This window comes from Sardina pilchardus, chromosome 5 (assembly GCF_963854185.1).
Source record: "Sardina pilchardus chromosome 5, fSarPil1.1, whole genome shotgun sequence".
NCBI classification, from domain to species: Eukaryota; Metazoa; Chordata; class Actinopteri; order Clupeiformes; family Clupeidae; genus Sardina; species Sardina pilchardus.
Genome location: NC_084998.1, coordinates 17,319,398 through 17,345,016, shown reverse-complemented (window position 1 = coordinate 17,345,016; position 25,619 = coordinate 17,319,398). Strand labels below are relative to the sequence as shown.

At 49.4% G+C, this 25,619-nt stretch overlaps 1 protein-coding gene across 2 annotated transcripts in view; it reads left to right on the top strand.

The window, feature by feature from the left end:
- Positions 1 to 10,155: 10,155 nt before the first annotated feature.
- Positions 10,156 to 25,619, top strand: part of nrg2a (neuregulin 2a) — a 45,990-nt gene continuing 30,526 nt past the window's right edge. For both annotated transcript variants that reach the window (XM_062536728.1, XM_062536727.1), the window contains exons 1-3: positions 10,156 to 10,372; positions 20,128 to 20,287; positions 21,273 to 21,391. In XM_062536728.1, coding sequence (XP_062392712.1) covers positions 10,288 to 10,372; positions 20,128 to 20,287; positions 21,273 to 21,391 — 364 coding nt within the window. In that variant the 5' untranslated portion in view covers positions 10,156 to 10,287. The remainder of the gene's footprint in view (positions 10,373 to 20,127; positions 20,288 to 21,272; positions 21,392 to 25,619) is intronic.

Sequence of the window (25,619 nt, the reverse complement as noted above, 5' to 3'; positions counted from 1 at the left end):
TCTTCTGGGGGCCCGGCCCCCCCCTCACCCACTCTATCTCCTCACCGTCAGCTTAATCTGGGGTGGAGGGGAGGATCGGGATTGGAGAGGAGTGTGTGTGGGGGGGGGGGGGGTTGGTTCTGGAAGACAAACTGTCCCCGTCACCCAAAGCCTTCATCCCCTGCAAGTGGCTGGGGCCCCCGCGCTGTGCCGTGTTTTTCGGGAAAGGCCTGTATTGGTGCAAAACAAATGTGCCGAGATAAGGGGCAGCGGCGGCCGATAAGAGCCCAGCGTGCCTCGGAGGAGCAAAAACAGAAATGCAAATGATTTGAAGGAGGCCCTTTTCTTCTATCCCCCCACCCCCCACCTCCTCGTCCTCCGCTCCTCTCCTCTTTCCCTCCATCCTCCCCTCTCTCCCTCTGCTTGTGCTGCTGGTGCTGTGCGAGGCTTTCCGTGGCTTCCTCAGTGTGACATGTTTGTGCTGTGCTCCCGGTACATTCTCCAGATAAAGGACGAGCTGAGAGCGCGTGAGGAATTTGATTTGATTCGAAGAATGCTGCCGAGTGCAGAGAGCAGACGTGTGTGTCTTTGGCAAATGTGTGTGTGTGTGTGTGCGTGTGTGTGTGTGTGTGTGTGTGTGTGTGTCTTTGTTTGTGTTTGTGTGTGCTGAAGGAGGGCAAAGATAAGGGCTTAACCTGTTCCCATGTCTCCTAAGTATATGTTTTTACCTAGTAAAAGGGCCTTTTTCTGTGAATGCCTATTAGTCATCCAGTCATTTGTGAGTTAATCTGTTTGTGTGTGTGTGTGTGTGTGTATGTGTGTGTGTGTGTGTGTGTGTGTGTGTGTGTGTGTGTGTGTGTGTGTGTGTGTGTGTGTGTGTGTGTGTGTGTGTGTGTGTAAGGGTGGGTGGGTGCGTACACATGTGTGCATGTGTGTCTCACCTTTGCCCATTTGGTTCAGTGTGGTCTGTATTTACGTGTGATTTGGTGTTTATACTGTAGCGTAAAGGGCATGTATATATCTGTGTGGGTTTCAGAGTGTTTGATTGGCTACGTGCTGGTCTCTGTTTAAGTGTTTGACAGCATGTGTATGTGTTTGTGTTAACATGCTGAATGCTGTGTGGGCGCGTGTTTGTTAAACTGTGTGAGAGTGTGTAGGAGTGTTTGTCTGTTCATCTAAAAACGAAAAGGGGAAAGAGAGAGAGAGTGATAAAGAGAGAGGGAGAGAAAGAGTGAGAGAAAGAGAGAGAGAGAGAGAGAACAGAAAAGGAAAATGGAGTTGCAGCTCCCTGCCTGTCACTATCACAAAGACAATCTGTTGAGCACACCCAGGTAGGCGCTTTTAGATGTGGCTGATTTTGAAGGATTGCAAAAACAAAAAAAACAATAAAAAAAACCCAGACATGGGCGACTTCGTGGCTATCACAGAGAGAGACCAACCTGGAGGATAAGACAATCAAACAGATGTCTATCACTTCACACTTTCAAGCAGCTCCAATGTCATTCTTATAGGTTATTGAGGATGACGCTAATTTGCCTTTGGTCGGCATGCTTGATCATTGTGCTGACGGTACATAGTCATTCTTCAGGCATCAGCTGAGCTGCTGTGTTTCAATGCCGTTCTCCAGTGTAGCATAATGAACAGTGTCGTTTCATTGCGCCACGGATAGACACTAACATTATACTGCTAGACACTGATATTGCATCCCTGACCTTCTAACCAAACAAAAGGGAGCAGCCCTTGTGGAGGGCGACGCTCCGTTCCTGAGTCACGGAACGAGGGTCGTGGAGCCCCGCCGGTTCCTCTCGGGTTCTCGTTCTGCTTACTCATGGCGGAGAGAGAGAGAGGGGCCGCGTCACGGCCCCCCGTCCCCGTGCCTCCTCCGTCTCTCCTCCACCTCGCCGTGGCGACCGAGCAAACAGCCCCGGTGCCAAAGGCAACAGAAAAAGATCAGCCCGGGCGTGGCCGGGGTAATTAGGAGTCGCCATGGAAACCTCCTCTCCAGAGGGCTCAGGCGGCGGCGGAGAGAAGCCGGTTCTCATGCGCTCGGACCAGGCGTGTGTGTGTGTGTGTTTGTGTTTGTGTGTGTGTGTCTGTGTGTGTGTGTCTGTGTGTGTGTGTCTGTGTGTGTATGTATGTGTATGACGTCAGGGGGGGACGTGAGCTCAACACAGTAACAGCAGCAGCAGCAGCAGCAACAGCAGCAGCAGGATCAGCAGCAGTGTCTCACCAGGGAAGGCAAGAGAAGCTGGGGGGGATGGTGGAGGTGTGGTGGAGGTGGTGGTGGTGGTGCTGGGGTGGTGGTGGTGAAGACACATGTGGCCAAATGAACTCCAGCTCTCTCTCTCGCACGCGCGTGCGACATGCAGCGGCGGCTTTTCACAGCCTCCCCGGAGCTGCGAGCGCAGCTCTCCATTGGCTGATGTGTTGCTATGCGTATCTCTTTTGGATCCCTCCCGCCCCTTGGCGTCAAAGCTCTCTCCTGCCAAAAAAAAAACAGCATCTATCAATGCATAAATCAATGGATCAGTTTATCTGTCTGTCAATCACTATGGATTTCCCCTCATTCAGAACCACTGATCCGCCTGATTGGGCAGAGTGCTGGAAGGGAGGATCACGTCGTGCAGACGAGAGGAGAGGAGAGGAGGAGAGAGGAGGGTTGTTTTGTGGAGAGAGGGAGTGAGGGAGGGCAGGGGCAGAGAAAGAGAGAGAGAAGGAGAGAGAGAGAGAGGGAGAGAGAGAGATGGACTGAGAAAGCACGGAGCCCTCGCTCCATCTGCGGCCTTGAGATCGGAGCATGCCCAGTGCAGGGGAGGTGTGTGTGTGTGTGTGTCTCAACTCTCTCACTCTCTCTCTCACCCACACACACACACACACACACACACACACACACTCACCAGCACCATCACCACCACCACCACCACCAGCACCATCTCCCCAACCCCCGCGGTAATGCTGCTGCAGTTTTTCCCAGCAGGCTGAGAACAGGCTTCTGGACGTCTGTGTTTTTATGGGCTGCAATGACGCCCCCCCCCCCCTCCTCAGCATCCCTAGCCCCCACCACCACCATCCTCTCTCTCTTTCTCTTCCTCTCTCTCTTCCTCTCTCTTCTTCTCTCTCTCCCTCTCTCTCACACTACCCCCCCCCCCCCCCCGCCCCTTTGCACGGAGCGGTTTCCATGGTGACAGCTGTGCGCTGCGGAAATGGCACCGAGCTGAATCCACTGAGGCACAGCCTGCCATTAGGCACTTAAACGCTCGTGCGCACTCACACATAAACACAGTGCACCAGGACATATGCACTCACACATGCACACAGTGCACCAGGACATATGCACTCTCTTCATAGTACATACGGATGCAGGTGAAAGCCCTCTGTGTGCGTGGGCGGATGCATCTGTGTGTTGTGTGTTGGTTTGTGCACTTGTATATGTATGTGTGTGTGTGTGTGTGTGTGTGTGTGTGTATGTTAAGTATGTGTGTGTGTGTGTGTAGCACGAGTGCATTCAGGTGTGTCCATACGAGGGCAAAGGTTATCTCTATTTAACTCTCCTTCTTCAGGGATGGTAGTGGCTCCCCCAAGGCAGGACTGGTCCATCTTGGTGTCCTCCCTTTCCCACTGACAGTTTTAGGAGAGGTTGCCTGCGAGAGTGACCTGCTGATTTGTGAACAGATTCAGGGTCAGTGGTGATCTCTGTAATGGCCTGGCTGATGTGGCTTGAAAAGAAAACGCTGTCAAATCCAAGCACCAGAAAAGAGCTGACCAGGCAGTGTCTTAAAGAACCACCTCTGCATATGCAGTATATGCTCATTTACATATGAGCACATAGGCTGTGCATGCATGCATGCATGCATGCACACATATATACAGTACATACTGTACAGTACGTGTAAGCTTTCGTTCAGCCACAGTGTTGCGGCAGATTCCAATGCTTTATACTGTGCATGCAATATTTAGGTTGACGTTGTACATGCTGACATACTGTATATAAAGAAAGCCCACACCTGTCTATTCTAAGTTAGGTTTAATTATAATTCAGCTCAAAAGCTTTCATTGGTTTGAGAGCGAGTGTGCAAATCAATATTGCCCCATTTACATCCAGAGTGGTGCCTTTCTTCTGTTACAGTTTTGTTCACTTCGGCTAAAAATATGAGCGCCGGTATGTGTAAAATCAAGGCTGCAGCCATGGAGTCAACATTGTGTGTGTGTGTGTGTGTGTGTGTGTGTGTGTGTGTGTGTGTGTGTGTGTGTGTGTGTGTGTGTGTGTGTGTGTGTGTGTGTGTGTGTGTGTGTGTGTGTGTGTGTGTGTGTTGGAGAGGGGGAGGGGGGGTATACGATTATGTACGAACCCCCTCATGACATAAAAGAATAGTTAACAATGGCATGTAGAGGCAAGTAGTTAAGCGCTACAACTTAAAAACAAAAGAGCACTGATCAAATGCTATAGGAGACGAAGTTCACCTGGGCGGAGAGAGAAGGCAGTGGGTCATTTCTCAGAAATAATGACCAAATCTGTAGATCTGCCTTTTATCAGTTTTATTAACAATTTTATTAACATAATTCCATGGCATTCCACAGCATCACATACAGTACAATAAGGGATGGCACAATATATGACTATTGTGCAAGACAAGTCTGTGTTTTCCCAGCAACGAATCAGGTTTCTTCCTGGCTGTAATCAAGTTTCTTCACTTTACTGATATCATCTCACCTCACCTCTGCACTCTCTTTCTCTTTCTTTTTTACTTATTTGAACATTTAGCATACCATTTTACAGTTTGGAACAAGTTGATATTGTGTAGTGAGTGAGTGTTACTACTGTAGTATAACATATTATGTCTTGATATTGGGGAGTATTTTTTAATATAAGTTGGGGGGGGGGCGGTTAAAATAGTCTTCAGATCATCACGCTACCTTCTCAAGGAAGAGCAATGCAGTTGTTCTGTAATTAACAATGGCGGTTATAAAAATAGTTGTTTCAAGACGTAGAGCAGCACAAACAAGCGTGCCAGTTGACTTTACCGTGAGCCTAACAGCGAGTGAGAGAGGTTGGCCAGCGTGAGTGGCATCAAAGGCCCGCTGCATCTAAAATTAACGCAGGCCTCAGCTCTCGATTGCATTTGCAGTTTCTTGGATGTTTTACAGCAGCTTCTCTGCACGTCTCTCTCTCTCTCTCTCTCTCTCTCTCTCTCTCTCTCTCTCTCTCCCGCTCTCTCTGTCTCTCCCACAACGCTGAATTCCTCACAGGCGTGCTCTTGGCTATTTTAAAGTGGAGAGAAGATATCCAAGGATAGTTGGAAGTGGGGAAAAAAAGCCCTCCGCCTTCAGTTCCACTTCAAATGCACTCTAATCACAAGTGAAAGCAGGTACAAAGAAACTTCCCACAATTAAGCTGTTTTCGCTCAGAATGGAAATGCAGTTGTTTTCTCTGGATGTTCACCTCCCCATTATCACATATATCGGCAGAGAACTGGCGCAGTCCAGATCAGTTAGGAACTGGGATACAAGATGATTTGTCGTTCACACAAGACAATGCTTCTCTTTCTTTCTCTTCTATCTCTCTCTCTCTCTATCTTGTGCGCGCTCTCTCTCTCTCGTTCTCTTTTGCACTCTCTGTCTAACTTTCTGCATTTACATTTCACTTAAATCCTACTTAATCTCCTGTACCCACGTTCAACTTGTGTTGCTGAAAACAGTGTTAGACTTCAGATAAAAAAAAAAGCCTTTTAGCCTAAACCTGCCCTCGCTTCACCTCTCCGTCAAGGCAGAGGGCAAGTGTTAACTGTAGAAAGTCCCCTCTAAATCCCTTCAGCCCCACCCCTCACCTCCCTGTTCCCACTCCAAGTGCCTATTGGCCGGGGGGGTTACGGGCAGATCTAAACAATCTGATGGCTGTTTAAAACCATTATGCTAGGAAAGATAAACTCCCCTTGGCTGGTAAAATACCAGCGGTGTCTCGGGGCGGTGCGGTGGGCGGCTGTGACGATGTGCAGGTACACCCCTCACTCACGGGGTCGTTATCTCCTCTGATCTGGGGAGGAAACAGAGCAGGGTGGAGGCTGGAGGCTGGAGGGGGTGTCAGACACACACAGGCCCTGGCTGTGGGCCCGAGCGGGGCCTGAGAGAGCGGTCAGGGGCCCGCGGAGGGGGTCGGGTTCTGGGCTCTGGGCTGGGGGGAGAGGGTGAGAGAGGGCGAGAGAGGGGGAGAGAGGGGGAGAGAGGGATGGTCTTTCAGTGGAGCGTGGCCGAGGAGGGACTTTTTTGAGAGGGGGGGGGGGGGGGGGTGGGGGGTGGCTCCAGATTGCTTTTTTATTTACTCTTAATGTCAGGCGCTGGCGTCCCCACCCTCCCGATCAGCGTGCTGTGTGCTGTGCTGGGAGTGCCTAGGGCCAAGGCCGTTGAGAAACTGCAGACGATCCCTAATGTAGCATCAAAAGGGAAGAGACTCATTTGCAGATGTTTTGTCTAAGTAGTTGTGTGTGTGTGTGTGTGTGTGTGTGTGTGTGTGTGTGTGTGTGTGTGTGTGTGTGTGTGTGTGTGTATGTGTGTGTGTGTTCATGTTCATGTTCATGTTCATTGCTCCCCTCTATCTTACATTAGTGTCAGTCTACTCTGCTGGTTTATACTCGGTTATTTACGTATTATTAGCCAATTGCAACTATGCTCGATATAAAACTGATTCAATTTGATTTTTAACCCTTTTTTCTCTACCTCTGTCTAATTTTACCTCTATCCTTCTCTCTCCTTCTCTCCTCTCTCCCTGTGTTTGATCATTCTCTCTCCTCCTCTCTCTTGTTGTCATAATTCAGACAGGCCAGTTAAGTAACTGTAACATCTGTGAACAATGATAGTTTCATCCCCATGATCTCCGCTCTGATCTTCACCACAGCAAAGAGGGAGTTCTCTTTTAATGACACGCATGTACACATCCACACACAAATCCACACACACACACACACACACACACTCTCTCTCTCTCTTTCTCTCTCTCTCTCTCTCTCTCTCTCTCTCTCTCTCCCCCACATACACACACTGTGGAGCGAGAGAGGGAAGAGAACACAGGTAAAGTAACGAGTCACATCTTGCCTCGCCTCATAGAAAGGGGAGTGTGCTTCCTGACCCGCGCAGGAGAACCTCTAGTTCTCGGTCATTACTTGTGACAGAGCTAATGTTGTTAGAGAGAGAGAGAGAGAGAGAGAGAGAGAGATGGCGGGATGGAAGAGGGGGTGGAGGGGAGATGTGGGGGGGGGGGGGGATACTGGGAAAAGAATCTCATGCGGTCAGGGCCCAGCCTCCTGCCACAGCCTTTGAAGTTTTTTTTTTCTTTTCTGAACTGTTGCTCATGTCGAGTGGCCAGACCTGTCAGGACAAAGCTCCTCTTCGTTCCCCCAACCCACAGACCCCCCCCCCCCCACACACACACACACACACTCAGCAGGTGACGTGCTCCCAGCCACCAGCTCCTCCGGCAGAGGCAACCCGTGGGGAGGCCCTCGATACTGCACCTCCTATGACTCATCCACCCACCATTTACAATGTACGCAGCGCGGGAGTGAGTGCGCTCTTGGTTTCATCCTTTTCATCTGTTTATCTTAGCGCCAGACGCCCTCCATCATCCGTCCATCGCCCCGGTTTCTCTCGGGCTCGTCCTTGCGACACGCCGAAACGGGGACAGATGTTTACACGGTCCAGCTCGTTGCCCGGCAGGAAGGAAGTCCTTGCCAGCCAGGTTCCAGGTAGACGGGTGTATTTTTGGAAATCGCAATCGAGGCCGCCGCAGGGCCTAAGGGGACCCGGTATCTGACTCCAGGTCAGATTAAGAGTGTTTACAGAATGACATCATGTCGAAAGGGCGAGAGACAGGGCTATCTGTACATCGTGGTGCCTGATGAAGAGGGTGATACTCGAGCGCGCTGAATGGGAGCCTGCACACAACAGTCCCTATCGCGGCCACTCTATCAAACTGAGGTAGCCTCTCAAGAAGCACAAAAACAATAGTGACAGTCTTTGAGATGATCTGATGCAGGCTAACTATAGTTGCCGGCACTGGAGACCAGCCACGGGCCCCCATGAGAGCAGAGCACTGACTGGAACGAGTAGGTGAGGTGAGTAGAGTAGAGTAGAGCAGTGCGGAGTAGAGTGAGTATAGAGTATAGGGTAGGGTGCTGTTACTGGCCATTTGTACTGTACTGTGCTGGTTGTTTGTTCGTGTGGAGTATAGTCGGTTCCTGTTGCTGCCTCTGTGTGAGTATAGTAGGTTCCTGTCACTGTCCCCTGTGTTAGTATGTTCCTGCTCTCAATGGCCCCTGTGTGAGTAAGGTAGATTCCTGATACTACTATTGGCCCCTGTGTGAGTATGGTAGGTTCCTGCCACTGCTATTGGCTCCTGTGTGAGTATGATAGGTCCCTGCCACTGCTATTGGCCCCTGTGTGAGTATGGTACCGGTAGATTCCTGCTACCGCTATTGGCCCCTGTGTGAGTATGGTACAGGTTCCTGCCACTGTCCCCTGTGTTAGTCTGGTAGGTTCCTGCTGCCACTGGCCCCTGTGTGAGCATAAAGGATGTAGTAGGCTCCTGCTGCTGGGGTTGAAGTATCACGGGGCTCTGGCTGTGGAAAGTGTAGCCTGCTCTGGGCTCAGCGCTCCAGTTTCTGTTTGATGGTGTGGGTGTGCTCAGTTTCAGCTTGGCTCTTTCTCTTCTCCTCCCCCGATCTCGTATGAAGAATGCTGTCTAATTTAGCTTCTTTCTTTCTTTCTCCCTTTCTTTCTCTCTTTCTTTCTTTCTTGCTGTCTTTCTCGCTTGATGGCTTGCTTTACATTTTTATCTGTTCTGTCCTTTCCCTTGTTTTCGTCTTGCCTCTTCTGTTTTTTTTTTTACCCTCGCCCTCTTCCTTATTTACCAAGACATGTATCAAAAAAGGTTTCCTGCAGAAGATGGAGAACTTGTAGCGACAGCCACTTGAAACAATGTAAGCAGTGTGGAGCATGAAGCAGAGTATGGGGAGGGGAGGAGGAGAGGAGAGAGAGAGAGCGGAGAGGGGGGGGGGGGGGGGGGCATCGCGACTCCCACTTCCCTGTGGTGCGTGTGAGAGCTCACTGCAGGGCTTTACTGGTGACACACTTGCAGCGAAAGACACGGGCATGCTGCAACTCGCTTACAGTAGGACTGGGAGAAACAGTGGGGGGGCAGGACTGGGGAGGGGCGGGGGGGGGTGGGGGGGGGTGGAGGATGTGAAAAGATGTCACATGGATAATTTCCCTTACTGGTGGGTGTTGTATTTTTTTTCTTTTTTTTGTGTGTGTTGTGTTGTTGTTGTTCCTTTATTCAAGGCAGCGGTTTTGCCTGATCAACAAAAGCAACATTTCCATGTAAAAAAATAAAAGGCAGGGAGGGGAAAAAAAGAGAAAATGAAATGCGCCACTGGGACCTGGCATGGTGTCGTGTGTAGCCTAACATGCTGTTTCACCAGAGGGCCTAGTTTGGAGGCAGGGTCCACCACATGGCGCCTCTCTCTCTCTCTCTCTCTCTCTCTCTCTCTCTCTCTCTCTCTCTCTCTCTCTCTCTCTCTCTCTCTCCCTCTCTCTCTCTCTCAACTCTGGCCAGAGGAGGAGGGCAGGCTCCAGGGGGCTACTTAGAGATGAGGGTGGAGGAGGGGGAGGGGCCAGGAGGCGGGCGTAGACCCCCTGCTCCCTCGTGGTGGAGGGTCAGGTACGTCCCGGGGCTAGCAGGCCCCTGTCAGAGGAGCCCAGGGTGGGTGGAGGTGGACATGGTCGAGGGGGGGGGTGGTGGGGGGGTTGGAGGACCGGTCAGGCCGGTGGAGCTCTGTGAGCGGCAGGCAGCACACACACTGCCGCCGGTGCTGCGTCTCGTCTCGGTGGTGGAAGCCAGAGCTCTGGGCCCTGGAAGACTCTCTGCTTATCTACCAGTTCCAGGCAGGGAATAGTTAATTGCCTGACAGCAATGGGAAATGCCTCCCTCACTCCCTCCTTCTCTCTCTCTCTCTCTCTCTCTCTCTCTGCCTCTCTCTCTCTCTCTCTCTCTCTCTCTCTCTCTTCCCCTCCCTCCCTCTCTCTCTCTCTCTCCCTCTCTCTCCCTCACCCTCTCTTACTCTGCCTTGCTGTAAGTAGGTGTTTCCCTGCTGTGTAATGTGTATGAGTCTATATAGGAGAGAGAGGTACTCTGACAAGTTCAGAGTCTTGCACCCGCCTGCAGCACACCCCCACCCGGACTATCTGTGCGTGTGTTTTTGAAGAGACGCTTGTTCTGAGTGGATTTACACCTTTATTTTTTTTTCTAACACTGACACCATGTCGGAGGGCAGGAAGAAAGAGAGGAGAGGGAGAAAGAACGGAGGGAAGAAGGGACGCAAAGGGAACAGAGATTCCACAGAAGGTAAAAAAAAAGAAGATAAATAATGGTTACAGATATTTGGCGAAGCCCGTGAGTGAGTGAGTGTGTGTGTGTGTGTGTGTGAGTGTGTGTGTGGGTTGGTGGATTGAGGACTTGTGCGGGAGCGTGCTTTTCTTCTCTTGTCTTAGTAGTTTTGGAGCCTCTCTTATCCACCCGAATGAGACTCCTGATATAGGCAGGGCTCGTGGCCGCACACGTTTGGGGCTAACGTTGTTGTTGCGTCGTTCTAAAGTTGTGCGCCGACATGCCTTACTGTAAGTCGAAGTCCCCCCACTTTGACACGCGCAATGCACAGCGCGCACTTCCATGCTGTTTGCCTATAGCATGAGTGTGTCCCGCTCGCCGCGAATGCACATTAGTGGTTCGATCTTTAGGTTCCTTTTTTTTTGCGCTCCATCCATTCCATTGGCGTGTGTGCTTAGCTGACTAATGCTTAGTAACATTGAGTTGTGCAATGAATGGTTGGCCTCTGAAGCGGGTGTCAGCTCGGGAAACCTCGAGTGCTTCTCTCAGTCTCGTGGCTGTCGTAGTGCCACTCTTCAGTATTGGTCGGTGGCTCGTTCCAGGGAAGCCCTTGGCGTCTGGCATAGAGTGTGGTGTCACAGCTGTGCGTATGTGTGTGAGTGTGTGTGTGTGCGTTTGTGTGTATGTGTGTGTGTGTGTGTGTCCCAGCCTGTGAATGACTGGAGCTTAGGGAATAGAGCTGTACTCCCTCACTGTCAGCGGGTGCAAGCCTCTGCACGCCACGGCAGCCTGACCCCGGGGTCGGGGGCTAGTCCCGCCCCTTTCTCAAAGTTTGCCTGGTCACGTACTCGACTATTACTCCCAGTGTCCTGCTCATAACCGACTAATCAGCCGTCACTCGCCTCAATGGGGGGAAGTTTCTCATGAAGCACCTGGTTTCTTTCTTTCTCTCTCTCTGCCTCTCTGTCTCTCTCTCTTTCTCTCTGTCTCTCTCCCCCCCTTCCTCCTCTGCTCTCTTTTACTTTTTGTCTTTTCTCTAAGCGCATTCTTTTTTCTCGCCATACATTTTATTTCTTCACATTCCCTCGCCTACCCTCCTTCTCTGCCACCTTCACCCATCCTGCCCTGATAGGGAGTGGTATCTGTGTTTGTTGTCAGCGGTCTGGTTGTAGTGGTATAGTGGTGGTGGTGGTGGTGGTGGTGGTGGTGGTGATGGTGCTCGTGGGGGGGCTGTGGATCTTATTCAGATGCACATGTACTGTAGATCAGGGTGGTTGATGACTGCGTGAGGATTCGTCAAGATCTGGGTGGTTGAGGGGTTGTCTGTGGATCTTACAGTACATACACGTGGATAGATCAGAGTGGTTGGGGGCTGTGTGTGGATGGTTGAAGGCTGTGTCATATGTACACGTAGTTGTAAGTGGTTGGAGGCTATGTGTGTGTGTGTGGTGTGTGTGTGTGTGTGGTGTGTGTGTGTGTGTGTGGTGGTGGTGGAGGGGGGGGGGGGGGGGTCATAGGTACACGTAGATCAGCGCTGGCTCACCTCTTGGCCCGTGGCTGTCTGTGGAGTGGCGGTAGGCTACAGCGGCGCTCTGTTCTGAAGCCTTAAGCTGCTCAGGGGAGAGGAAGCGTCTTCCAAGGTCTCAGAAGTCTCACCGCGATCTCAGATCCCGCTCGCTGATTAGCGGCCCACCGAGACACAAGGCACTGTATTGTATTGTCTCGCTCCTCTCCGCCACCTCCTTCCCCCAGCCTCCCATTCATTCTGTGACTTGCCCCCACCACCACCCACCACCCCACCCCCACCCCACCCCACCTACCTCCATCTAGCTCATTGTGGGAGTTCTTCTTTCCCTGCATCATCACCCCCAGGCCTGACTTGCATAGAGGAATCTAGTGTCTGTCGCCATTGTGTCGCTCCTGCCTCTTCCGTTGCGTTTATTGTAAAATACTCTTTGTTCATAGGAAGCTCTTTTGTCAAGAGTTATCATCAAGTTACTCGTGGTGTATTTTTGGACCTGTGAAAAGTGCCTGTAGCGACGTCGCGGGCTTTAGCAGTAGGGACTCAACAGCATATGGGACTTTTGACTTAGAGTGATAGCAATCTTGATGCTTTGTCTACAGAAAACAAAGTTAAACAGAGGCAAGGGCAAGTTTTTTTGTTCTTTTTTTGCTTTTTTTGTTAATATCCCGGGGCCATTAATGATAGACAGGGCGTTATGTAGGTGTTACAGGATTTTGCTATTCACGGCAGACTTTTGTCTGGGAAAAACTGCTTATCAAGCTTTTACTTGCAAGATTTTGACGGTATTACCCCATCAACAATGTCACTTTGGCTTTTGTCCAGTTTGCAGTTACATGTATCAGCTAGAAAGGGGAAAAAAAACTCAGTCTCACACAATTTGTGTGAGCATAGTATTACATACAGTGTCATCAGTCTCCATAAATATTTATGTATCTGTGTGTGAGTGGACAAGGTCATTAACACACACATCTATCAGGCCGTACAGGTCAATTACCTAATCTTCTCCGAGTCACTTGAAAACATTCTGCGTAAATGACTCAATCCATATTGAGATACTGCCCTCAACCTCTCTCACAAAAGCGCTCTTGAACCTAATTGAAATCAGGGCATGTCATGCAATACCATCATTGTGGCTTGTGACTGCTTGGCATTACACAGAGTTTTGAGGTTCAGGTGAAAAGGGCTGTCATAAAAAACAATAGATCCTATATCCTGTGTCACTGTGGGACAATGGAAAGTGGACCCCCTCGTTTGCTCTCAATCGCGTTGTGAAAATGAGTATTTGTAAATGGTCTCAGTTGACGGGAGGGGTTGTGGCGTTCACAGTGCTGACGCATGGTGAGGCTGAGCCGTGTTGCTCATTGATGGGTTGGCTATGCTGACGGGCTCCTCTAAGCCATGGCACAACAGGAGGAGCTGCTGTTTGCAGAACACTGTGGTTGTGAGTGGATGTGGGGATGTGAGTCACACATACACACGCACACACACACACACACACACACACACATATTCACAGGCCCACACACACACACACACACACACACACACATACATATTGACAGGCCCACACACAGACACTCACAGGCACGTCACCTGGAGATTCTAGCATAGTGCAGTGTATTCTCAGGCCGTCTGCTGTTACGGGTCGTCTGCTGCCTGTGTGCACTGTGTGATGTCTGACTGAATATGTGCACATCATTTAGCATGGTGTGTGTGTGTGTGTGTGTGTGTGTGTGTGTGTGTTTGTGTGTGTGTGTGTGAGAGTGAGTGTATCTGTGTGTGCATGTCTCTGTGTGTGCGTGTCTGTGTGTGTTTGTACTTGAGTGTGTCTGTGAGTGTGTCTGTGTCTGTGTGCATGTCTGTATTTGAGTGTGTTTTGTCTGAGTGTGTGTGTGTGTGTGTGTGTGTGTGTGTGTGTGTGTGTGTGTATGTGTGTGTGTGTGTGAGGCCTACAATGACGATGCTCTCCAGAAATATAATTTTCTGCTCATTTTAATTGAATTTCCAAGACTCGGTCGTGCCTCGGAAAAGGGGATCTACTTAATATACAAAGGGAGCAGAGACCAAAAGTTGTGTCTTTTTTTTCTGCTCAAGATTGTGGAAAGCATTTGAGAAGCATACATTACAGCATACGCCTGATAAAGTCCCAGGTCCGCCTAACGACTTATCGCATATAATTCATGTTAACTGGCCTTTCCTTTTCTTTGACATTTAATCAGGCTTTCAGTCACGCACTCCCCCTTTTTTAATATAGCTCCGCTACAAACCATATTGACTTGAGATGTAGGGCTGAATTTCTACATAGGAATCGTGGCTAAAAAATGCAGTGGTGGTGAATGTGTGCCTACTACACCCACACTGTCAGCAAAGCCTCGCATCTCCATGTTGCTTCTAAGCTTTAGAAGCCAGAGGTCAGGGCTGTGAGAACACACACAGTCTAAATACCGAGTCCTGCTCGTTTTTTTTTTTTTTTTTTTTTTTAACAGGCTGATTTGAAACCACAGTTTGACAGAGCTTTCAAAGACCTGTCACCGGCTGCTGCTGAACATGCTCCCACTGACGCTCAGATGTTTCCCCACCAGGCAGGCGGGATGCCACATAGTTTTGATAGCAGACAGCAAAGCCGTGTTAGAATTCCTGATAACGGTAAAAATAATTAATTAATGCTAAAAATAAAGAATAGTATCAAAAAAGGACAACAATAGAAACCCTCTGATTTTGTGGTATTTTTAAACCTTTGATATGATCAGCATTTTACTTTTGCATGCTCTCTCTCTCTACCCCTCCTCTCTCTCTCTGTCTCCCTCTCTCTCTCTCTCTCTCTCTCTCTCGTTCTCTCAAAACTCAGTAGTGATTTAGGGTTCTTAAATTGAACCTTGGCACTATCCCTGAGGTTATGTATTTCCAAGTCATTCTAAAATTATGGGTAGGACCCAAGCAAGACTGTCATGCGTCTCATAAACTGTGACAGTTCTGTTAAGGCCTTGATGAAATATGTTACCTGTGGGCTCATATGGAGAAGTGATCCCCAACTGTGTGCGTGTGGGTGTGTGTGTGTGTGTGTGTGTGTGTGTGTGTGTGTGTGTGTGTGTGTGTGTGTGTGTGTGTGTGTGTGTGTGTGTGTCTGTGTGCGTGTGTGAGTGTGTGTGTGAGTGAGTGTGTGTGTGTGTGTGTGTGTGTGTGTGTGTGTGTGTGTGTGTGTGTGTGAGCCATAGCCTGACGGCATGGTGGACTGTGCAGGAATGAATGTATAGGTGTAATAAAGCTTGGACATTGTGTCTTAAACAGAGAGGCATTCCCTCATGCTGCCAGAATAGTTTCAGCCCACCTCACCAAGCTGTAGCACTCTCCTTACACTTTCCATGCATGTACACAGCCATAGATACATAGTTACACTGACTGTACATTCACTTAAGCTATATCATGTTTACCACAGTTGTATATTCTGCATTATTGTATCTGTTCTTTACTATGTCAAGCCCCAGCTGTGTCTTTGACTGGTGTATATTATGTGGACATGTTGAGTTCATTTTCACAATCCAAAGTTCAATTCCCTAAATAAGATTCATTGACGTGTTTTTTTCAGACCTTGGCTTTGTGGAGTATCCTTTGACTAAACTCTGCCACTATACTAAACGCGTGCCTTCCCTGACAATCATGGTCCAGACTGTGATATACTGTATTTCCTCTGTTTTCTTAACATGAGCTTTCGAAAACCAAGTCCCAAAACTGTATAGCATGACACTTAATGTTTCCTCTAGGGAGAAATTGACTACGTATCTACGGACTCATGAGTGAACCCAGGCCCCTATGGTTGCATACGGTTAGACAGTTGCCTGAACAGGCAACTGGTAGTGCCCCCCTCGTGAGTTAACAAAGGATGTCCATCCACAGCTGTAGAATGTGTCAGCAAACATGGTGCACGGCGACCTTTTGACCCCGGCGCAGTTCTGTTTGTTTGTAGGAGCTTAAAGCCAGAGGCTGAGCTGAAACCTCTCTGGAACCTTTGTCTCGGCCCTCGGCCTTATGCAGTGAAATACATACACACTCACAGTGTGTGTGTGTGTGTGTGTGTGTCTGTGTGTTTCTGTGCGTGTCTGTGTGTGTGTGTGTGTGTGTGTGTGTGTGTGTGTGAAGAGAGCCGAGCGATAGGATGGTGCTTGACTCACGCTCTCACTCACGTGTTCATACATTCACACACTCACTGTGAGGTTGTAGCTCCTTTAGTTCAGGGGAGAGAGCTGGGTAAAGTGCCGTCAACACCTGCAGACATCAGGGCCAGTGGGAGGCATCTGCGTCGCGTGCTGGCTGCGGTGGCAACGTGACCATTTGTGTGTGTGTGTGTGTGTGTCTGTGTGTGTGTGTGTGTGTGTGTGTGTGTGTGTGTTTGGCGGAGAGGGCAGCGGGCTCTGGGATGGATGCGGCGCCCGATCCGGAACCCAGCCCCGGATCCGCGTCAGCGCCCAGGTGTGTGTCCTCTCCCTCTTCTCCCTCGCCTCCCTGAAAAGGGAGCGTGCGAGGAGACTGTACTAGTCATGGGTCATTACCTCCTTTCAGCTGGAATGAAGGGGAAAAATACAAAACAGAGAAGAGACCTATTACAGGGGATAAAAGAAATGTTAACTAAAGAGCCTCTCAGTGCGACTCTCTAATTTCTCCTGCTCCACGAACTCTGACTCAACATGTCTCACACGGCTGACTAGGCACTATGATTGTTGCTCAACTGAGCTCAATGCCTACAGTTGCTTCCTTTGGGATGCTGGCTAGCGAGAAAGAGTAACATGATGAAGAAGATGATGATGATGATGATGATTTAGTAACAGTAGTTCTAATACTAGTAGCGTAATTTCCCAACTATTAGCCGCGGCTTATACATTGATTTTGCAACATTTCTTCAGCTATGAGGTTGATACACAGGTGCCGTTAATATGGTGTTAATATAGTTTTGTTTCTTTTAACTTGTATAAAACACTATCCTGCGGTTGTACACAATGCGGCTTATATGCGTGAAATTATTGTACTACTGTTACCACTAGTGGTTATATTATTAGTTATCGTAGTAGTAGTGGTACCTCCTATCATCTCACCGTGGATTCATCACCAGAACTTGATGCTCTTACTGAAGAGATCATGGGCATGGTCGGTGATTGCATGGCTCACATTGTAAAGGAGGGTGAATTTTGTCATTAATTGAAAGCCGTATTTAAAAGAAAATGTAGGTTTAGAAAGCTTTATTCTAAAGAAGAAATACATAGGGGTTGACTTCCAATCAGTGGGACTGAGAGGGAAACTGTAAAACCTGTATATTTTTCAATGTCTTCAAAGGTTTCAGGCTCCTGGGTTGGGTCTTGGCTTGTCCCAGATTTTTTGTGCACATTCACAGTTAATCTAGTGAGGTGAATTATGCAAGTCATCTCTTGTGAAAATGCTTTTATGTTCTAGAGTTATTTTGTGACTGTCCATTCCTCATAACAACTATTGCAACAGTAAATATTATGAGTGGGAAAGAAATGTGGGATGCTCTTATCGTCCCTGATGTAGAGCTGGAGTTTCGCCACCTTCCCTCAATGTTTACCAGTCAGCCAACTTCCCATGACGCCTGGCACACCCTTTGCTTTGACTAGCACAGGGCGGGCTGACGCGTGGGGGCACTGCACTGGCAGCTTTCAAGTCTGAAACATGACCTATCTGTCACTGCCCGCATCTTCAGTGCCCGTTCGACTTTCCGAAGAATTTCTCCATCGCAATTCTTAAGTATCTCTTACATGATTTTGAAATCATTCCGTGTGAGTGAGTTCTGGGCCTGTCCTATTTAATATTAACCGTACTGGCAACCAAACGGACAGTTCAGGCGGCTTGTATCATCGAGGGAAGACGGTTGGGTCACACTGTACTCAAGTCGATGGCTTCATGACTCTGAGCAGGTTATGGGAAGACTCAGGTCTTTCATCTTTTGACAGTCTATCATTTCACCACAAGTAGTGGTGCTCAACCTGTCAGAGTTCTCTCCATATATTACTGTAGGATGCGTGTTCGCGATGCATGTTAACATGCTTTGAACTTCTCCATAAAAAGACTCATCACAACTGTCTCACTCCCCCACCAAAGGAAACTTGGGATCGTGGCTTCTGCTGGGACTGGGAAATGGAACAATCTATTCAGAATTAGGGCACTTGGTGATTATTTTGGTCCACCTCTGTCTGGGATTTTAATTGGATCTATTACCTTGTGTTCTTATTTACTTATTTAGGCCTCTGCAGCTTGACATTTGAGGCTGTTTGTCTCGCTTTGGGGACATAAACATGATAGCATATGATGTCTGATAAGGGGTACCCATGGCCTTCAGTAACAACTGCAATTTATCAGTATATGTGTGTGTGTGTGTGTGTGTGTGTGTGTGTGTGTGTGTGTGTGTGTGTGTGTGTGTGTGTGTGTGTTTGTCTGTAAAGTGAAAGTGAGTGAGTGAGTGAATGAATGAAGAAGGAGAAAGATAGAGAGACAGGGCAAAAGAGAGGGAGAGGGAGATGGAGAGAGAGAGAGAGAGAGCTAGAGCTCGGTAAAGACAGTAAGAGTGATGACACTGTTGGCCGTAAAAGTGCTCACCTTGAAGAGCCCCGTCCCGCTCCAGTGGCCTGTGCAGAGGCCCAGCGGGAGCCCCTTCTGCATGCATGCATGCATGCCGCCCTGACATCACCTTCCCCACCCCACCCCACCGCCCCGTCACGTCACCAGCGCTGTCGGCAGCAGCAGCAGCAGCAGCAGTCCCGGCCCACAGCCCTCCTCCCCTGTGGCCCTGCACTAGGTTGGCTGGCTGACTGGGTGGCTGGGTGGCTGGGTGGCTGGGTGGCTGGGTGAGTGACGAGGAGTGTTAGTGGCTAAGCAACCATCCCCTTCTCCATCTTGTTTGGGCTTTTGGAATGAGTAGCCCTGAGCGTGCAGCTGTCAGTCAGTCAGTCAGTCAGTCAGTCAGTCAGACGTGCCTTGGTGGGCTTTCCCCCCGCTAGAGCTGTTGCCAGGTATAACACCACCCAAATGGAACGCCTACGATGGCCAGCACCTCGCTGCAGCCAGATTCGTCAGGTGGTGTGTGTGTGTGTGTGTGTGTGTGTGTGTGTGTGTGTAAAACAAAGAGGAAAATTGTCAGAGATCTGTTCTTTCCATGCAAGAAAGTTAACAAGTGATTCGCGAAAGTATATGAGTTTCCGTACTCCGGCATGGCTTGTAAATACTGAATCTTATTTTTCAAAAGCCATAGCTCAAGTCGGCCTGATCACATATTCAATGGGGAGGGACAGACCAGAGGAACACTTGACAGTTTCACAAGGTTTTCATGTAACATGTGGTCATTCAGATCCGCGAAAGCCATGTCTGTTTGAAATGTGCTGCTTAGATAACATTATAATGTTTATTGAACCAAACGGATTTACGAATTTGTGTATTTACTGTAGAACAAAAAGGCTTTATACAATGAAGTCAGCAAATGATTGATGAAAATTGATATAATTGCTCCTTTTAAGTCCAGTTCCCTCTCAGTTTTTTTTCCAGCTTTTGGGTTGATTGTGTTTTTTTCTCTGGTGCCAAAAATATGGAAGTGGTTTGATGAGAGCGATAATGACTGTGAGGACAACCCTCCTCCTGAACCAGACTGGAGTTCTGTCAGCAGCGGCGCTCTTTGAATATCCCCTGAAGGAGAGAAGCAGCTGGTGACTGGTAATTAAGCATGGCTGCAGATAAAGAGATTGGGGAGGGGGGGGGGTGTTGTCCAGTGAGGGCCAGCCATCAGGTGGAGCGCTGCGCCGTGGCATGACGTGACGCGGCGGAACTCAAATGAAAGTTCAAAGTGACTTTATTAGCGTGACTTGATGAGATACGGTGTTTCCAAAGCAGGGACGAGAAAACAAAACACAGGCTTGAACTCTGTAGCGTAGCACTGAGTCCACATGGCGAATCTCTGCGCTGATACAGCGCTTACAGAGCAGAGGAAGCTGGTGGCGCTCACTGGTTGTCTGTAGGGTGGTGGTGGAGTAGGGGCGGTTGGGGCGGGGGGGGGGCAGTATCTCTGTTTCTCTGTTATCACTGTCCGCTGGACTCCATCCTAAGCCATGAACTGCAGTTCATAGGCATGCTGTGGAGCAGAAACGAAACGCCCGGTGGTTTTGTGCAGTTGAAAAGGATCAAATGTGTGAAATTGTCTTTTTTATTGTCTTCCCCCCACCCCTACCCCCACCCACCCCCTCCCTGCCTGCAGCCGCCCCAAAGCTGAAGCGCATGAAGAGCCCCGTGTTTGTGGCAGAAGGCAAGAGACACACGCTGAAGTGCGAGGCCACGGGCGGCTCCATCTCCTACAAGTGGTACAAAGATGGCAACGAGCTCAAGAAGAGCAAAGAGATCAAGATCAAGATTGGCAAGTAAGTGAACGCCACAGTTACGTTACTCCTGATCCAGTGAGTGTTAAAATAAAAACAACAATGGACAGTGCACGCCAAGTCAAAATGGCGGAATTTGTCTTTTCCACAGCTGCAATGGCTGGCTTTATACTGACCATGCTTGCTCCGGCTCCACAGATACATCTTGTGCAGATCCTGCCTCCAATATTGCCAATAGGGCCGGCCATTTTTCCAGAGCCTAAGTGCATAAGCACGTGCCATGCTGTTCATATGTTTAACAGGTCATTGGCCTGGTCTACTCCTCTCAACCGGTGGAGTGGAGAGTTCAGATATAAAGTTGAAATGAACTGTTTGTTTGTACCTATACTGTATATATATAGTCAAATATAAAAATATATGACTACAGCACAGGCTTCATCTTCAACTGAGTGATTTATGCAGTGATGGTACTTGACTGCTGACAGGTGAACACTCGAATGAAAACAGTGCGATTAGAGAGAGAGAGAGAGAGAGAGAGAGAGAGAGAGAGAGAGAGAGGGAGAGACTAGATTTTCGATGAACATTACTGTAATGTTCCACGCGGTAATGCTTAATGATGCATGCCTGTGCTTGGAAACCCAGAGAGTCTTTTAACCTCACTGGACTGTGGCCACGTGGATGGCCTGCTCCATATGAAACCCAGCACCGGGGTCCACCGAGGCTCGTATAGGGAACCTTCAGTGGGGACCCTCCCTGGGTCTGGTTCTGCCTTTGGATCACTGACAGCTTCTGTCCATGGGGCTTCTTGTGTGGTTCTTCTTTATTATTAGGATTAAAGTCATTATTGTTGTTATTAATGTCTTCATTTTGTTATTATTTAATGGTCTTGTATATGAGTGTGTTATTGTGCGATTTATTAGTAATGATTGTGTGATTATTGTGGTTATTAAATTGTTATTAGTGCGATAATGTTTGCCATTAATCACGTTTTCATTCCATAATGCGTTTGTTGATATTTCACGCACAGGAGAAACTCCAGGGTCCAGATTAACAATGCCAGACTTGAGGACTCTGGGAACTACACGTGTGTGGCCGAGAACATTCACGGAAGGGAGAACGGCACGAGCACCGTGCATGTCCAAAGCAGTGAGTACACAATCCTATATGTCTCTTTCTCTCTCTCTCTCTTTCTCTCTCTCTCACTCAAACACACACACACACACACACACACACACATACACATGCACAAACTCATACAATCTCTCTTTCTTCCCTGTTATTCTCTCTGTCTCTTTTTTCCCTCTTTCTGGATTTTTTTGGGGGAATGTTTTGGGAATGTGTACACTGACTGTCATGATGACGGTGGCCATGGCACTGCTCTATACTGTCCCATGAGTGATTCCCAGAGCCAACGGGCGCACATAAAACGGAGCATATGGCCGTCCAGCATGGGTCTCTCTCTCTCTGTGTCGTGGGCCGGCCAGACTGAGGAGCTCAGCAGTTCTGTCACCTCCTTGACGGAACGCTGACGTAAACCACGCAGCCAGAGCAGTCTCGGAGTGAGGCAGTGTCAGCGGTGTGTGTATGTGTGTGTGTGTGTTCATACTGTATACACACAGCTTACTGGCTTAGGGGGGGGATCCTCACTCAGCAAACCTCGATCTGTCTGTTTACACTACACAATTACATAGTTGCACATAGTGTATGTGTTCCTTTTGAAGTAACGAGAACAACACGAAAAAAAGGGTTGTCTGCCTAAAGGAAGTGCTAATTTTGTCAGATGGTAAATAGCCAGTGTGAGTGCCAGACTCCGATAGCCTGGGCTCTCCGTGAGGCTGTGAGGCTGTGAGGCCCGTCCTGTCAGTCATCGGTGCCTATGTGCGAAATCTCTAGCGCTATTTATCACCGGAGACTTCCTCTAATCTCTCACCTGAGGGCTGCTTCAGGTCTCCCCAGCCACAACACCCTCTGCTTTCTCTGTCAGGAGGGGAAGAGTTACTGCCGCACAGATTGCTGGTGTCGATGGGCGTGTGTATGTGTGTGAGTGGGTGTGTGTGTGTGTGTGTGTGTGTGTGGGGAGGGGTGTGTGTGTGTGTGTGTGGGGAGGGGTGTGTGTGTGTGTGTGTGTGTGTGTATGTGTGTGTGTGCTTGAGTACAGTACATACGTGAGACAAGTCGAAAGACTGCTCCCATTGTGTCGGCAGCCGTGGCGGCAGGCGAGGCTCTGTGTGTCGGAACTCTGGCATTGTGGAGACAAGGAGGCAGGGGGGAAGGCAAGACCGAGCCCATCAAGGGTGGTATCCCTTCAGGCAAGCTCCCGCCCTCCCTCCCCTCCCTCTTTCCCTACTGACTACAATAACCTAGAGAGAGGGAGAGAGGTAGAGAGAGAGAGAGAGAAAGAGAGAGAGAGAGAGAGAGAGAGAGAGAAAATGGCATCAATTGCGTGAGCTGTTGAAGTAAGCTAGCCTGACGGTGTTTTGCCAACACTGAGGCACTGAAGTGGATACAAGCCTGGGGAGGCACTAGATGAATATAACAGCTGAAGAAATAGCTACCTTGAGCTGACAGCTTATGATAAGAGCGCTTCCCCGTCCTGTCTTTTTTATGGGGAAGAATGTGCGCGAGGTTGGCCTTCATTTGCATTCTGTCTCTGCTCGGATGGACGGAGGGAACGCATATTCCAGGAGCCCCGCTAACCTTAGGACTTTACCCCCGAGCTGATGGCTGAGATGAGAAGAGACAAGATGACGTTTTTTGGTGCTCTGTGTAGGTGTGTATGTATGCGTATGTGTGTGTGTGTGTGTGTTTTTGTTTCGTGTGTGTGTGTGTGTGTGTTCATGGGCTGTAATGATACACAAACCGCAACCAAAATCGCAATATAAACATCCACAATGTTGTGTTGCGGCTCAAGCAAAACCGCCACACACACCTCTCCAACCCCAGCAGCTGCCATCCACACAGATACAGTCCCTCAGTGCAGCAAAACTTATTGTTTTTCATTTAACAATCAACATTATAAAATTGTTCTATTTCACAGTTTCACCTAACATAGTGGTACTACTACACTTTGATATTTGCCGCTACTCTCAAGAAACTGCCAATATGCTTTGATGTGCTGCCGCTACACTTACAGTCTTGCACCACTGACTTCATAAACATAAAACTAGCCAGATTTCTGGATCTGCAAATCTAGACAGTCTCATACCCTGCAACAAATGGTTCTGTATTGAATTGATCACCTGAACTAGGCAAGTGCCATACACTAGCCTTGGCTTGGTGTGTCAATGGACTGCATTTCACTGCAATAGCTGAGGAAAAGTAAACAAACTCCGTAGAGGGACGTCTCAGTAAATCTATTTTGTATCGTGTTTTGTTTGCTTATATTTTGTAAAAATTACCAAGAAATAAGCAGCCTTGCCTGCTTCAGCTCCAAGCCATAGTCGGATCATTATGGGATTCCCCAGGACCGAAGTTATCAATGCCCTTGACTTCAACTGAAGGTCGTGAGCAACAGGCAGATGCAAGAAAGACAGTTCGCTTCGGTTCGAGTTGCAGCTATATTCAACAGCTAAAACTATGCACAACTTTGCTTCACTATCACAGCTTTGGTCTCAAGCTTCTCGTCTTTCAACTTCTATCTAGATAGATAAAAATCAAGGTACAGTATAAACTGACCTGTGGCTCAGGAATCGAGCTATGAAACGAACCGTGGATTCGGTGTATAGTTACACCTCTAATGACTGGATTTGGGTTTGTGTATCAGGGGAGTATGTTTGCGGTGATGAAGTGGCTGAGACAACATGCAGCCTCATTATTATTATTTGGGTCTGTGTGTCTACTTGAGCAGGAGAGAGAGAGAGAGAGAGAGAAGGAGCGGAGAGCAGAAGAGATGAAACGAGGGGAGAATACAGGGGGAATGAGAGATGAGAAAAGAAGAGAGAAGAGAGGGGAGATGGAATACGAGAAGAGGGGGAATCAAAGAGGAGAGAGGAGAAGAGAAGACAGGGGGAATGAGAGATGAGAAAAGAAGAGAGAAGAGAGGGGAGATGGAATACGAGGAGATGGGGAATCAAAGAGGAGAGAGGAGAGGAGAGGAGAAAACAGGGGGATGAGAGAGGAGTGGAAAGAAGAGGAGGGAGGAAGGAAGGTGGAGAGGAGAAAAGGGAAAGTAGCGCTGACATTTCAGAGGTGTCAGTCCAGCTCATCTGTGGAGTGTGGAGTCCTGCAGTCTGAGGCGCTGGGCTCCTCCCTGGATGCTTGTGTTGTGCATTATGCATGTCTGCTCCTCAAACATCTGACCCTGCTCACACATGCGCTGCATGTGCTGTATGCCTCACACACACACACACACACACACACACACACACACACACACAGACATACAGATGGGTGCACACACAAACACACACAGACACACACACACACACACACACACACACACACACATACACACACACAGGCACACACTCTCTCTCACACAGACATTCAAATGAATGCACTCACAAATACACACACACACACACACACACAAACACACACACACACACACACACACACACACAGACACACACACAGACAGACACTCATAAATAGACATACCCGTAGACAGAGTGAGTGAGTGAGAGAGAGAGAGAGAGAGAGAGACAGCGGGAACATGTGTGAGCAGAGAGTATGATGTTTTCACCAAGAGCAAAGCAGCGGCGAGAGAGAGTGAGAGTGAGAGAGTGAGTGACCCCCCCCCCCCCCCATCCAACCCCCCACCCCTCAGCCCAGAGGCCCAGAGGCCAGACTTAATGAAGATAAACAACACCTCCTCCAGTCCCAGCAGTGCGTCCCCCCCTGAGGGACAGGGGCCGGCCGCACATGACCGGCGCTGGACACAGCCGGCGCTTGTGTGGGTACTGACCGCCGTCACGGCCCGTCGCTACAGCCCGGCACCGTCCGCTCTAACCCCCCAACCTGCTCGCCCCCGCCGGCCCGCCGGCCGACCCCATCTGCCCTCCACGGGGTGGTCAGCGCAGCGGAGACGCGGCTCGGGGGGGTTCTCGGCGGGTTCAAAGGTCGCGGAGAGGCAGGGTGGTTGACCGGGCCGGCTGGAAAAGGTCATGGCTGCCCCCTAAGAGCACCAAATGAGGCGCGAGAAAGGGCTGCTGCGGTCCAGCTCACCCCTGACCACCACCCCTCCACCATCCCCTCCGCTCTCCTCCATCCTCCCTCCATCCCCTCTGCTCTCCTCTACCCTCCTCCACCTTCCCCTCTCCTCTCCTCCACCCTCTCCTCCAACCTCCCTCCATCCCCTCTACTCTCCTGCACCCACCCCTCCATCCCCTCTGCAGCCCCCCCACCCACCCCTCCCCTCTCCCCTCCTCTCCTG